Genomic DNA, 16386 nt, shown 5'->3' with positions numbered 1-16386 from the left:
AGCACAACATATTTTTTGAACTGCTGAAAAAAATTGCCTGCAAACAACATCAAGAGACAACTATACTTTTTAAATAAAATTGGGATCTTAGTCACACAATATGGCCACATTTTGCTTAGCCAGTCACCACTTACAAGGTGCCCCAATATAGACTGGTCCTAACACTACAGTCTTTTTGCCACAAAGGGCTGAATAATATATATATATATATACAGTATATATATATATATATATATATATATATATATATTATATATATATATATATATATATATATATATATATATACATACATATATATATATATATACATATAATATATATATTATATATATATACATATAATATATATATATATATATATATATATATATTTATATGTACATATACAAATTTAATCATTAATTAGGATGTTGCATTTGAAAAAACTATTAAGACATCACAGTGAAGTGCTGATGCAAGGGGTGGTAAACCTATGGTAGCGGTGCACATAGTGGTATTCATAACAAATTTGCTGATACTCTGCCTCCGGGCTACCACCATAATGATTGGTTTTATTGACTACAATTGTAGTATTAATAGATTATTTATTCTTATCTGTGCTATGTATCAGCAATACAGCTTTAATTGCATATAGCATAGGCTTAACAGACACATTAATTTTAGTTTCTTTCTTTAATATCCTTTTAAATGTTTTTTTAAAAAGTTACCACTATCACCAGTCTGGGCACACAAGCTCAGAAAGGTTTGCTTCTCCAAGCTTATGCAGTGTGACCTTAAATGGGCAGTGTACACTGATATTACAGATCCATATACCAATAGTAAATGCACTAACTACTGAAATGAGACATATATAGGATATTAAGAAACAATACATTTTGTAATTTTTACCTTTCTTATTCCCTCTTCTGGAATTAATCTAGACAGTGCTGACACTCCCCAAGGAAAGGGCTGAGCTGTGCTTGAGACTAGCACGCCCACCCTCCAATCACAGGCCATATGAAAATCCACAATTTACAGTGAAAGCTGAAATCCTGACAGCCTGCAGACATGATTTGACATGATTTGTGTTTTGCAGCTTGAACTTTATTAATATTCGTTATTTGTGGAAACAAACGCCTAGATTACGAGTTTTGTTGGTAATGCTGTGCGGTGCTAACGAGCAGTTTTCCCTCACCGCTCACCTACAGACAACGCTGGTATTACGGGATTTTACAAACCCGGCGTTAGCCGCAAAAAAGTGAGCGTAGAGCAAAATTTAGCTCCACATCTCACCTCAATACCAGTGCTTCTTACGGTAGCGGTGAGCTGGCAAAACGTGCTCGTGCACGATTTCCCCATAGGAGTCAATGGGGGAGAGCCGGCTGAAAAAAACCTAACACCTTCAAAAAAGCAGCGTAAAGCTCCTAACGCAACCCCATTGATTCCTATGGGGAAACACTTTTTATGTCTACACCTAACACCCTAACATAAACACCTACATTATATTTATTAACCCCTAATCTGCCACCCCCAATGGCGCCGCAACCTACCTACACTTATTAACCCCTAATCTGCCGCCCCCAAAGTCGCCGCCACTATATTAAATGTATTAACCCCTATATCTAAGTCTAACCCTAACACCCCCTAACTTAAATATAATTTAAATAAATCTAAATAAAATAACTATCATTAACTAAATTATTTCTATTTAAAACTAAATACTTACCAAATAAATCCTAAGCTAGCTACAATGTAACTATTAGTATAATATACTATTAGTACATTTAATATAGTTGCAGCGACGTTGGGGGCGGCAGATTAGGGGTTAATAAATGTGGGTAGGTGTTGGCGATGTTAGGGACGGCAGATTAGGGGTTAATAAAATTTAACTAGTGTTTGCGATGCAGGAGTGCAGCGGTTTAGGGGTTAATATATTTTTTATAGTGGCGGCTATGTCCGGTTTGGCAAATTAGGGGTTAAATATTTTTTTTAGTTTGTGCGATGTGGGGGGCCTCAGTGTAGGGGTCAATAGGTAGTTTATGGGTGTTAGTGTACTTTTTAGCACTTTAGTTAAGAGTTTTATGCTACGGCGTTAGCCCATAAATCTCTTAACTACTGACTTTTAAATGCGGTATCAGTCTTGACAGGAGAGGCTGTCCGCTCACATTTTGTCAGACTCGTAATACCGGCGTTATGCAAGTCCCATTGAAAATATAGGATACGCAATTGACGTAAGTGGATTTGCGGTATTTTCGAGTCTGACCAAAAAAGTGAGTGGTACACCTGTCATTTCAAGACTCGTAATACCAGCGGGCGTTAAAAAGCAGCGTTAGGACCTCTCAACGCTGCTTTTTAAGGCTAACACAAGACTCGGAATCTATGTGAAAGACATTTGTTTTGGCTTGTTTATTTTTCTCAACTAGTTGAATGCAGAGCCCATGCTACTGAAGTACAGTGGAGCAATCTTCCATATGGCTAACTACCTAGTCCCAGTCTCACCGTTTCCATGGGCTCTTTTGCACAGACCTGCCCCTGTCTACGTCCTGCAGGCCATTGCACAATTTCTAGGTTACTCTGAGACTGAGATGCTGACGATTGCACACATCTCTTACTGCAGCACATCGCATATTCTTGGAGACTGGCAATGTGTGCTCTATGCCTCAGTGGCATATTAACTACGGCACGTCTTAGGACCATGATTTACATTCCGTGGGCTCATTGCACAGACCTGCCCCTGCATCAGTGTACGGCATGTGTAACCTCATCACCCACTTGCACAGCATTTCTCAAGTATATGGGATCTTGCAAGTCACCATGCTGTACACTGATGCAGGCATACAGCACACATTGCCGGTCTCCAAGAATATGCGATGCGCTGTAGAAGATGATGTGTGAAATGATCTTCAGCATTTCAGTCTCAGCGTAACCGCTGAGGCATAGAGCACACATTGCCGGTCTCTTGGAAATCATAATCTGCCACCGCGTTACTGCAAGGGACATCTTCCTGCAAATCTTGCAAATACGCACTTGCACCAGTCACCGCGAGAGAAGGACTATAAACGTATCCCTACAGGAGTGAAGGGTTTGGTAAATTACTTCTAAATCGGGAAGTTTACTTTTCAAAAAAATATATATATACAAGCTGTTGTTAGAGATTGGACGCCGTGCAAGCACTTTAAAATTTAACATAAAAACGCTTGGACCTTTTTTATTTTCAGGGTATAATGTCCCTTTTAATTTATCATTTTATAGTATGTTATATATATTAGAAATACAGGAGGGGGACTTACCGGATGCTGACCAGCATTTTTATGGTCAGGACCGGGTCAGGTTTGTCGTGGGGGCTTTGGGCCTGCTGTTGGGGGGTTCAGTTGAAGCTGGGGGGACCTAGGAAGAGTGGTGGTGGGAAAGCAATTGATAAACACAGTTATGGGGAGAGGAGACAGGCTGCTGGGGGCTAGCGCCTTTCATAAAAAGTAACTAAACTCTCTGGAATGGAGAATCTCACTGGGGAGAGGGAATGTAACAAGATGCAAATACAAATCATTTATTGATGTTTTCAGTGTTTTTTTACCTTGTGTTCCCTTTTAGTATTACATCTTTCTCTATCAGTGTAATAAGTGCATTGAGACAAATTCACCAGTTTACATTAAAGGGGACAGTCTAATCCAGATTTTTTTATTGTTTCAAAGTTAGATAATCTCTTTATTACCCATTCCCCAGTTTTACATAACCAACACAGTTATATTAATACACATTTTACCTCTGTGATTACCTTGTATCTAAGCTTCTGCAGTATCCCCCCTTATTTCAGTTCTTTTGACAGACTTGCATTTTAGCCAATCAGTGCTCACTCCTAGTTAAATCCACAAGCGTGAGCACAGTGTTATCTTTATGGCACACATGAACTAGAGCTGTCTAGCTGTGAAAAACTGTCCAAAGGCACTGAGATAATAGGTGGCCTTCAAGGGCTTAGAAATTGGCATATGAGCCTACCAAGGTTTAGCTTTCAACAAAGAATACCAAGAGAATAAAACAAATTTGATTCAGACAGAGCATACCATTTAAAAAAATTGACATTTTACGTCTATTATCAAATTTGCTTCGTTCCCATGTGTGTGTTCCCATTCTATGTTAAAGAGATACGTAGGTAGCATCTGGAGCACCACATGGCACTTCTTGCAAAACTGCTGCCATATAGTGCTCTATAAATGGCCCGGCTCCTAAGCATATATTCCTGTTTTTCAACAAAAGACACCAAGAGAACGAAGAAAAAATAATAATATATGTAAATTAGAAAGTTGTTTAAAATTGCTGCTTTATCTGAATCATGAAAGAAAAATTTGGGTTTCATATACCTTTGAAAAACCAAACTTGCTTGGAGTATTTTTTTTTTTTTTTTTTTTTTTTTTTTAAGGACCATTAAACTTGACATTTCAACAATGTATAAAATGTTCAATTATTGCAAGGGAAACACTAGTGCAATATACATTCATTATTTATTTTGTGCAGTATTTATTTTGCTGCCTTTTTCTGTAAAATACATCAAAATATTGAGCTTGTTCACTTTTTCCCAGGGAGGTTTGGGTTAATACTTTTAGGCAATTTATGATCAGCTTTTGTTTACTTCCCCCTCCACCCTAAGATTCTCAGCAGTAACATGTTTGTAAAAGGTGGATTATCAGGTTTGCATCAGCAATCATGATAGAATAATCATTCTTTGCAATAGTAACTAAGTTACATTTTTTCTTTCGTGATTCAGATAGAGCATGCAATTTTAATCATCTTTCTAATTTACTTCTATTATCAATTTTTCTTCGCTCTTTTGCTATCTTTATTTGAAAAAGAAGGCATCTAAGCTAAGGAGCCAGACAATTTTTGATTCAGGACCATGGACAGCACTTTTTTATTGGTGAGTGAATTTATCCACCAATCAGCAAAAACAACCCAGGTTGTTCACCAAAAATGGACCGGCATCTAAACTTACATTCTTGCTTTTCAAATAAAGAAACCAAGAGAATGAAAAACATTTTATAATAGGAGTAAATTAGAAAGTTGCTTAAAATTGCATGCTCTATCTAAATCATGAAAGAAAAAATTTGGTTTCAGTGTCCCTTTAAGGGAAGAGATAAGGGCAGCTTCCCCAGTCTCTCTCAACTGCACATGTGCAAACAGAGTTTGTGCTACATCTGAATATTAGTTTGTGATTGGTTAGCAGGGGTTCTATTGTTCTGGGGACCGGGAAATCAGTGAAATGAATAAACATAAAACAATATACTAATCTGACAATAAAGCTGCAGTTTTCTTTGTAAAATTATTCTCAGATGGGAAGGTTCAAAATTATGTAGTTTAATTTGTGTTTAGTGGTCCTTTAAAAGGGTGCCAGGTCAGAGCACTCAGAAAAGCTAAATTGATTACTATATTTTGTTTTGTGGAGTATAGATGTTCCCCTCTACTGTATGAACTAATATAGATACTGGGTTTTACCAAAGTGTCAATTTCATATTATATTAAGTCTATAAAAGCAGTAGCGTGTGGTGGATGATTTTTGCTAAGGTGATTCTAAGACAGTTGTGATATCTGAAGCCATTTACGTAATATTTTCACAGATTATTAGGTGGGACAGGATAAATAATGTCTCTTCAATATGTTGTAATTTGCTAATTAGGATTCTGATTGTGATTTTCAGGTTCTGCAAGAAGAAGGACAGCAGTTAGGAAGCCAATTGAAAATTAAGTATTTTGAAACGTCAGCAAAACTGAGAAAAAACGTAGACCAAATCTTTACTGAGCTTGTAAGAGCTATAAGGTACATATCATAAAATGGTCAAATTTGTTAAACTTTGAAGTATTTTGCTTGAATCTTATTTTGAAAATTTCAGACAAAATAACTTGCAGAGCTTTTGTTCCTGAGTTAAGTGCACACCCTCATATTTGTTTAACGGGATATAGAAGTCATAAGTCAATTTGATTTTTTTTTTTTTATATATAAAACACTAAATCATGAAAGTTTGTGTCATTTTCATTAGAAGCTGATAAAATATATCAAAATATAAAAAGACAAATGCTCTAATGTTCTACAGCATTTCATTATTGCACTGTTGTTTGCAAAGGGATTAAATACATCGGGTCGATTTCAATCTTTCTGATTTGCTCTTTCGGTACCGAAAAACGGGATTGGACTTTGTTTTTTATTATCTATATCACAAACTTGCCAAGTCAATTTTTCTGGAATGGCACCGGGAAAGAACGACAATGGCTGATGATCAATAAACACCTGGAACTGATACAAGAAAAATAATTTTAACTGCTCAACAAAACGCTCGATTCCAACAGGGTGGATTCTCGCGCATTTTCCATTCCTATTGACTTCACAGCCAATCACAAACTTCACTAAAATTAACCTCCATTTTAGCTCAATGCAGACAGGAGAGAGAATTGAACTGCTAAATATTGCAAGATTTGGGAAGAAAGGTATTTCTACAGAGAAGGAAGAGGACACACATACCCAAACAAAAAAAAAATCCAAAGATTAGTAAAAATTTAAGAGGATACAGTTTTTTAGAAGAAGAAAACAACTTTAATTGAGGCAGTATTAGAGCACAATGAAATTTTATCTGCAACATCTGATGACAAAATAAGTGCATCATAAAATATTATATCAGTCAAAATATGGGACAGCTTGGGCAGTGTTAGCAGGTGCAAGACAACTTTTAACTATGTAAAAAGTGGATATTAAGACTATAAAGCTGTAGTGAAGAAAAAAAAATTAACATGTTCCAAAAGCATTCTAAAGAATATGGAGGAGGTCCTCCTTAGCATATCAAGTTGGATAAATGGTAATAGATGCTGCTAAAAGCTGTGGCACCAGAGGCAGTCACAGGCATTGATACTGGTGATCCATCTGTCCTCTGGTGATATGGGGAGTGATATAAGCAACATGTCACTTATAAACACAACATACAAGATTGAATACGCATACTTAAAATACACAAGGCACTCATGCACACAAAACAATACAGAAACCTGAAATGGACATCACACACACAAAAGTTTACTCTTAAAAATCATTTACACTAACATAAATCTAAACAATAAAACAATTATTTAGATGAATGGAAGCCTTGGGACTTTTACTAAAATGCAGATGAAGATTACACTGTCCTTCAAATCTGCATGCAGGGCCAAGTAATACAGGGACAAACTTCATTAAACAAGCCTATTGTCACAAATGATGCTGGGCAACTATCCGTCCAGGAATGGAACCAGAGGTTGAGAAGTGGGTATGAACTGTTACACTGTTTCAACAGACTGGATAAGCCCCAGGACTAGACTGTAAACAGAACACAAAGTTGTACAGACAGGAGTTAGCAACTATCTGGCAAAACAGGTACAAAGGATAATGCAGAATTAGGTCCAAGTTCAGGTAGAGATCTGCAGCAGATTGGCTAATTTCAAGACAAAATTTTTAGACAAAAAAAAAAAAACAGTCCAAGGTCCATTCAGACTAAACACTTCATAAACCAGGGATAAAGCAGAGTGAAAAATGTCACACAACAGCAGTTGAATTAAAAAAAGAAACGCACTCAGGATAACTCCATCAAACTTACAAAGAAATTATGCTAATAGCTAATTGCCAAAGATGCAGGAAAAAGGCTTACACAAAACATTATATAAAAAAAGACCCGGTGTGAAAAGATGATGTAACATGTCAAAACAACAACTCTGGTTGCTAGAAGACAAGAGGGACACCTGAAATTCCACATAAGCCTAATATAGTACTGTAATGGAGTGGACCTTGTTAGGAAATGTTAAACACAAACAGAATGATGCAAAAAAAAGTTTTCTCTTTTAAACAAGCAAGCGTAAAAACTGTACTCATACAAAGTCATATGCTTTGGACCAAAAAAAAAACACACTTCTATAATCCTACAAGTTCTTTATAAAATTGCATTAGACAGTTAAATATAGGTTACTCAAGACAATTCTTCCAGTGTCTTTCTACTTCCCTGTCTAAGATCCAAATAAATCTAACCTTGCTTGCAAGAGCTGCCTTATCTAGCCCTCTAACTTTTCTCAGCTGTGTTTAATTGGCTTCTTTTTGCCTGCCTGTTACCAAGAGGAATGTTTTTAGCATTTTGCTTCTTTCCGAATGGTATATTTACTGTAGAGAAATTAACCCATTCTACGAGGTGATGAGTTTATGCACTCCATCATAATTACACAAGAATAGGTATACATAGGCATACACAAGAATAGAAATACAATGCACAGAAGATAACACATTTTCGACCCAATGTACCATAGAGAATGGGCAGCTGAAACAGACTGTCTCATGATTGCTGCTTCTTAACTTGCAGGAAGCAGGCTGTCATCAGGAAGCATGCACCTCAAGGGCTCCAAATCATTACATGGAGCCCATTCTCTCTGTTGTGAGCATGCACCTCAAGGGCTCCAAATCATTACATGGAGCCTATTTTCTCTGTTGTGAGCATGCACCTCAAGGGCTCCAGATTAGTACATGGAGCCCACTCTCTCTGTTGTCAGCATGCACCTCAAGGGCTCCAAACTAGTACATGGAGCCCACTCTCTCTGTTGTCAGCATGCACCTCAAGGGCTCCAAATCAGTACACGGAGCCCATTCTTTCTGTTGTCGGCATCCACCTCAAGGGCTCCAAACTAGTACATGGAGCCCACTCTCTCTCTTGTCAGCATGCACCTCAAGGGCTCCAAATTAGTACATGGAGCCCACTTTCTCTGTTGTCAGCATGCACCTCAAGGGCATCATATATGTACATGGAGCTCATGCTCTCTTATTCTCTCTTGGTCTACATGCAGAATGGAAAAACAGATCCGAATTAGCCAAGATGCAAAACACTTCACATTACAACAACATTAGGTCTTTTCAGGTGACCAGTAATATGTTTAAGATGCATCATGTGTGACTGAAAAACATTTGCAGTATCATAATCCTTTTGACAAGAAATATGACAACAGAGGTGTGTACCGTTCATACTTACTTTCAGGATCTTTTTCTATGTTTTTTTCTGATTCATAAAAACCAGAGAGAAACATCTACCCAAAATTCAGACCTCCAAGATCTTGTGACTACTTACAGAGGAAATAAGAGGCCCATTGTTGCTGTCTGTCATGATGAAGACATACCCACATTTTAACCTTTAAAACTTAAATTTTCATTCTCTTTTTATGTTTTTCAGATTGCCTATTAACAGAGAGGGACAAATCCCCAAAGTCACCAAGAAGACTTAAGTATGTTCTCATTGTTAAGACCCAATGATGTTATATGATAATACTGTTAAGTGTATTCATGTCAACACTTTTACTCACGTGTCCTTTTTTCTTTACATGTTTTTCAGGTGAACACGACTATGAAAGGGACAGAGCTCCAAAGCAGAGTCCCCAAGAAGACATAAGTACCTATAAGGTCAAAAAAGGCCAAAGTCAGTCACGTCCCTCAAAAAATGTTCTTGACATTTCCTAAAACATGACAGCCCTCTCAAGTAGACATAATATTCACTCTTATCTATTCCTGCTACTGAAAATGATCACATATTATATTTTCCAATTACAGCAGAAGTATCTATGCAATCAAGGAACACATTTGATAGGATACAGTATTTCCCTTTGGTGAGTATGTGCATACACTGTAGAGAAAAAATATATATCACGTTTATAATAACACATTCCTGACACTGAAGATGACTCCACAACAATGAATAATAATAATACAGTTTAAAGCTAATTACTGTACAGTGTGATTTATTATCACGAACCTGCTCAGAGACAGGGACATGTGCACTTTGCATGCTACACAGAAATGTACCACATTGCTGTGAAATGCCTTGCAGCCATTTGTAGCCCAAGCACGTTAACATGTTTAAACAGTTTTTACACATATTGACACAATTGCACACACACAGCTTGTTACAAAATCGCTTACCTTTGCCTGTTTCCTCTCTTGCAGATAGAGCAGTACCTGCCTGTATATATCAGAAAGTCAAAAGTAGTGACCATATATAATTTGAGGAGATTCTGAAGATTTACCACTTGCAGCCTGCCAGAAACAACAAAGAAAAGATGTATATGTTAATGGCACTCCCACATTTATATATGATTGCTAAAGACATGCCATCCACTCCATTGTTGAATTTAACACCAGTCCAATTAAAACCCTAAAGCTTTAGAGCAGCCTACACATGCTGTGCTACTGGCTAATTATGTTTCAATTTTGTAATAAAATTACCACTGTTGATTGAACTAATGCAGTTATTGAATGACAAGTTAAGATCAATAATAATAAAAAGCAAACAAAAAAATAATAGTCAACCTTAAACAGGGAAAAGGATTTTAGAAAACCTAATGCAAACATGGAACAATATGCAATTCCATCAACAGTTGGTTCTGTTACTTTTGAACATAGTAATTAACCTGAAGAAACAAACTCTTTCCATGTACCGTTACCAAAAAGATAATTATATTTATGTATACACTGAGATTTGTTGTCCTAACTTTTTATGTTAAAAATATGTACACAATATATTTATGTTTATGTATAAATACCGCTTTTATTTAGCGGTATTTAATTTAGTATATGTTAATTTAAAAAATATATATTGGCAAAAATGGCCAAATTTATTTTCTGTTGTAATAGATTTGTGTGTATAGTATAAAATAATATTAAAAATATTTTATTTGTGTAACCTGTGTGTTGTGTCATCAGATATCGTCTACTATTATTATTATTATTAACATAAGCACCCAACATATATCATCTTAATCTTGTAATAATTTATTTATTATTACATTTTCTTTGGTGCAATTTGCTATGTTTTGGGAAGCTGATCTTGAGTATGAAAATGATAAGGCTAGACACAGTCATAAGTTAATATACATTGTTTTAGTACATTTTTAAGTTAAATATGTAAAGATATGTTGCTTGTGTAAGCTTGAGAAGTCTGTAGTGTGCAATGTTATGTTATGAAAAGTTAACATATCCCACTTTTATGATATGGTAAAAAAGGGGGCAAATTAAATCTGTTACACAGGTTTTAGGCTCCTCCTCCACAGCCCTGTCCAGCAGTACTTCTCCCAAAAGTTCATTGCACTGTACCAAATTATCTAAACAGCAGCATGCAATTCTAATCTCACTGACCTTTCGGGAAAAGTAAAGGGAAGGCCCATTGAAGTGATCTAAACACATGCACTGTGATTTGAGTATTTCTGAGGTGCTCTCAATCATGGTTTGGCACCTCAAGTGGGGCTTGCTCTGCTTGACTAGGATTGTGGGTGACAGGAGCATGGAGCCAGGTCCTGCACCCATATTCTACATGACCTAAGGGAGAGGACAAGCAATCGGAGGCCTTATCAAAGAAGGAGGGCTGGAGTAATTTGGTAGGCAGGAGCAGACAGTTCACATACAACACTTTAGATGCAAAGGACAACAATTGGGTGATTTCTATGTTTGAGAAATAGATCATATTCATGTAAGTTTTTGAGGCTGGGATGGGAGGGTGCTGAGCAACATGTATGTTATTTAGTATGCAGGTCATGGCTGAAAGCGGCAGGTGATGTTTTGATGAAGCAAAGAAGTTGAGTATATGAGTTGTATGAAGTGCAGGTGTTAGCCTACAGAGATATTTGAGGATTTGTGAGAGCAAGGAATGGTAGGCAAAATATTAAATATAGTTTGTGTTCATGAAGGAGAGGCCTTACGTATGAGTTGACAACCAGGAAAAGGCCAATAAAACACTATTAACTTGTGCTCAAGAAAATCAATCAACTAAACAAAAAAGGGAACCATTCTAAGCCCCAAAAAATGTGAATTCAAATAGAATAAAATATGCACATTTAATGGTTGTAAACAACTCTCTTAAGTGGGATATTGCTTGTGTTTTTTGTAAAATGGCCTTAGTGCTCTATGGGTGAAATCTATGGCACCCAGAACATTTGGGCAATCCTCTCAGTAGAAAGAATACCCTCTTGACACTATGCCAGGCATCAGGAATTGAGAGAAAGGAAATAAACTTGTGACAGTGAGTGCGAAAGGCAGTCAGGATATGGGGCAGTACTATTGAGAAAGTGGGCTGTCCCATTGCGCTGTTGCTTTCCTCTGTTTTCTGAGAACTTACAGATACCAAAATATGTATGCAGCTTAACATGTACCAACCTTGGTACTGCTATATTACCCAGAGATAGTTGCTTCTAGTCACTCTTGATATTGTTGTATAGATTAAGGAAACGTACATGTTTTAAGCTGTACCTCTCAATTATGTCCTTGTCTGTCAAGACCTGAAGTAAAATTCTCTGGTGTATTATCATAGGGGTCCTGGTTCTACTTTTTTGGTGTCCGGGACTCCCGTTCTCTCCTGCACTCCATCAGCTCTCACCTACTACTCAGTGCACCCATGCTCTCCAGCCTGGCCAGCAGTTCTCAACATTTAGACTGGCTTACCATGCACTTTCCCATGGCCAGCTTAACCCCTTGCACTCTTTCCTGTTCAACAGTTCTCCCCAACTGACCATGCCATTTGTTAACATTTCTGCTGGTCCAACATTCTCTCATCTCCTGTGATTCTTTTATCTGTCTGTGTTGCAAACTTTCCATATCCAAACTCCAAAGACACACAGTCCCTGTGTCTGGTTACTTGTGAGTTCATTGGTTAATAGAGTTGATCTGTGCGTGTTAAAATAGGAAAGAGTGTTGCATTTTTGTATCCTTAAAGTAAAATTAATTTACATTGGTTCTGGTATCTGTATCGATCATGCACACTGAGACTTCCATACTAAAAAAGGCAGTGAAGCACAAGGAACTGGTGACAGCTGGTTTATGACTGGTCCAACATTCTGTGCCGTTTGAGCTTTTCCCACTACTTTTATTGTAGAATGGTCTTGAATTTTTTTTTTTTTTTTTTTTTTTTTGAGAAAAAGAGCTAAAATTGCTTTAGGGCAATGCCCTACAAAAAACACTTCTAAGGGCTATTCATATAGTAACTGATAGTGTTAGTATAGGATTTTTTTTATTTTGGGGGGCTTTAGTTTTAGAATAGGTATAACTGGGTTTTTTATTTCTTTCATGCAAGAGTCCATGAGCTAGTGACGTATGGATATACAATCCTACCAGTAGGGGCAAAGTTTCCCAAACCTCAAAATGACTATAAATACACCCCTCACCACACCCACAATTCAGTTTTACAAACTTTGCCTCCTATGGAGGTGGTGAAGTAAGTTTGTGCTTGATTTTTATGATTTCTTCTGTGATAAGCGCTTCTAAGCATTCTGAAGCCCAATTCCTCTCAGAGTACAGTGTTTGTCAGAGGGATGTGAAGAGAGTATCACCTATTTGGTTTTATGGTTTTCCTCGCGGGAAAACTTTTCAAGGGTTCTCTGTTATCGGTTGTAGTAACAACTAAAGTCCACAGCACCAATAATTTGAAGGAAAAAGGTTTTGCAAGCTTTATAGCATTTATTTATCCTTTACAGCATAGACACCCAGCAGCAAAAGCATTTGCTGCTGGGTGTCTATGCTGTATGAAGCTGTAAAGGATAAATAAATGCTATAAAGCTTGCAAAACCTTTTTCCTTCAAATTATTGGTGCTGTGGACTTTAGTTGTTACTACATTACAGAGTGGCGTTTGCAGTAGCCCTCCATCACATGCATCAGGTGTGTGCTGTCTGTCATATGTGAACTGTTATCGGTTGTAGGGATTCATCTCCTACCTACCTTTTCAGATTGACGATATACTCTTATATACCATTACCTCTGCTTATAGCTTTCAGTACTGGTTTGGCTATCTGCTATATGTGGATGGGTGTCTTTCAGTAAGTATGTATCATTATTTAAGATGCTCTCAGCTATGGTTTGGCGCTTTATGTATTAATATAAAGTTTTAAATATATGTATTTTACTTATATTTGCCATGAGTCAGGTCTATGTGTATTTCCCTTTGCAGTCCAGCAGTTTCGATATGGTAATCATGTTTTAGGAAGTTTGTCTTACCTGGGGTATAGTCTTTTTCTCCAACATAGGTGTGTCCGGTCCACGGCGTCATCCTTTCTTGTGGGATATTCTCCTCCCCAACAGGAAATGGCAAAGAGCCCAGTAAAGCTGGTCACATGATCCCTCCTAGGCTCCGCCTTCCCCAGTCATTCTCTTTGCCGTTGTACAGGCAACATCTCCACGGAGATGGCTTAGAGTTTTTTAGTGTTTAACTGTAGTTTTTATTATTCAATCAAGAGTTTGTTATTTTAAAATAGTGCTGGTATGTACTATTTACTCTGAAACAGAAAAGAGATGAAGATTTCTGTTTGTAAGAGGAAAATGATTTTAGCAACCGTTACTAAAATCGATGGCTGTTTCCACACAGGACTGTTGAGAGGAATTAACTTCAGTTGGGGGAACAGTAAGCAGACTTTTGCTGCTTGAGGTATGACACATTCTAACAAGACGATGTAATGCTGGAAGCTGTCATTTTCCCTATGGGATCCGGTAAGCCATTTTTATTACAGAAAGAAAAAAAGGGCTTCACAAGGGCTTTTTAAGACTGTAGACATTTTCTGGGCTAAATCGATTTATATATAAACATATTTTATACTCCATAGCCTTGAGGAATTATTTTAATCTTGGGAATTATGTAAAATAACCGGCAGGCACTGTATTGGACACCTTATTCTCTAGGGGCTTTCCCTAATCATAGGCAGAGTCTCATTTTCGCGCCTCTATTGCGCACTTGTTTTTGAGAAGCATGACATGCAGATGCATGTGTGAGGAGCTCTGATACATAGAAAAGACTTTCTGAAGGCGTCATTTGGTATCGTATTCCCCTTTGGGCTTGGCTGGGTCTCAGCAAAGCAGATACCAGGGACTGTAAAGGGGTTAAATATAAAAACGGCTCCGGTTCCGTTATTTTAAGGGTTAAAGCTTCCAAATTTGGTGTGCAATACTTTTAAGGCTTTAAGACACTGTGGTGAAATTTTGGTGAATTTTGAACAATTCCTTCATACTTTTTCGCAATTGCAGTAATAAAGTGTGTTCAGTTTTAAACTTTGTTATCAAGTTTTTGCCTGTTTAACATGTCTGAACTACCAGATAGACTGTGTTCTGAATGTGGGGAAGCCAAGGTTCCTTCTCATTTAAATAGATGTGATTTATGTGACACAAAATTTAGAGAAAATGATGCCCAAGATGATTCCTCAAGTGAGGGGAGTAAGCATGGTACTGCATCATCCCCTCCTTCGTCTACACCAGTCTTGCCCACACAGGAGGCCCCTAGTACATCTAGCGCGCCAATACTCCTTACTATGCAACAATTAACGGCTGTAATGGATAATTCTATCAAAAACATTTTAGCCAAAATGCCCACTTATCAGCGAAAGCGCGACTGCTCTGTTTTAGAAAATACTGAAGAGCATGAGGACGCTGATGATATTGGTTCTGAAGGGCCCCTACACCAGTCTGAGGGGGCCAGGGAGGTTTTGTCTGAGGGAGAAATTTCAGATTCAGGGAAAATTTCTCAACAAGCTGAACCTGATGTGATTACATTTAAATTTAAATTGGAACATCTCCGCGCTCTGCTTAAGGAGGTGTTATCCACTCTGGATGATTGTGAGAATTTGGTCATTCCAGAGAAACTATGTAAAATGGACAAGTTCCTAGAGGTCCCGGGGCCCCCCGAAGCTTTTCCTATACCCAAGCGGGTGGCGGACATTGTAAATAAAGAATGGGAAAGGCCCGGTATACCTTTCGTCCCTCCCCCCATATTTAAAAAATTGTTTCCTATGGTCGACCCCAGAAAGGACTTATGGCAGACAGTCCCCAAGGTCGAGGGGGCGGTTTCTACTCTAAACAAACGCACCACTATACCCATAGAAGATAGTTGTGCTTTCAAAGATCCTATGGATAAAAAATTAGAAGGTTTGCTTAAAAAGATGTTTGTTCAGCAAGGTTACCTTCTACAACCAATTTCATGCATTGTTCCTGTCACTACAGCAGCGTGTTTCTGGTTCGATGAGCTAGAAAAGGCGCTCAATAATAATTCTTCTTCTTATGAGGAGATTATGGACAGAATTCATGCTCTCAAATTGGCTAATTCTTTCACCCTAGACGCCACTTTGCAATTGGCTAGGTTAGCGGCGAAAAATTCTGGTTTTGCTATTGTGGCGCGCAGAGCGCTTTGGTTAAAATCTTGGTCAGCGGATGCGTCTTCCAAGAACAAATTGCTTAACATTCCTTTCAAGGGGAAAACGCTGTTTGGCCCTGACTTGAAAGAGATTATCTCTGATATCACTGGGGGCAAGGGCCACGCCCTTCCTCAGGATAGGTCTTTCAAGGCCAAAAATAAACCTAATTTTCGTCCCTTTCGCAGAAACGGACCAGCCCCAAGTGCT

At 37.8% G+C, this 16386-nt stretch overlaps 1 protein-coding gene across 5 annotated transcripts in view; it reads left to right on the top strand.

The window, feature by feature from the left end:
• Positions 1-16386, top strand: part of RRAS2 (RAS related 2) — a 213995-nt gene that overhangs the window by 176532 nt on the left and 21077 nt on the right. Inside the window, exons 5-9 of one of the 5 annotated variants that reach the window (XR_008403211.1) lie at positions 5672-5790; positions 9200-9251; positions 9359-9442; positions 9574-9629; positions 9967-10565. Coding sequence is in view for 2 of the 5 variants with exons in the window: in XM_053720617.1 (XP_053576592.1) it covers positions 5672-5790; positions 9200-9251 (171 nt within the window). In the remaining 3 variants the exon portion in view is untranslated. Of the gene's footprint in view, positions 1-5671; positions 5791-9199; positions 9252-9358; positions 9943-9966; positions 10566-16386 lie in introns of those variants that run through there. The other 4 variants (XR_008403210.1, XR_008403212.1, XM_053720617.1 and 1 more) reach the window with 4 other exon arrangements.

The sequence above is a fragment of the Bombina bombina genome, chromosome 7, assembly GCF_027579735.1.
Source record: "Bombina bombina isolate aBomBom1 chromosome 7, aBomBom1.pri, whole genome shotgun sequence".
NCBI lineage: Eukaryota > Metazoa > Chordata > Amphibia > Anura > Bombinatoridae > Bombina > Bombina bombina.
This window is presented reverse-complemented; position numbering and strand designations above follow the sequence as displayed.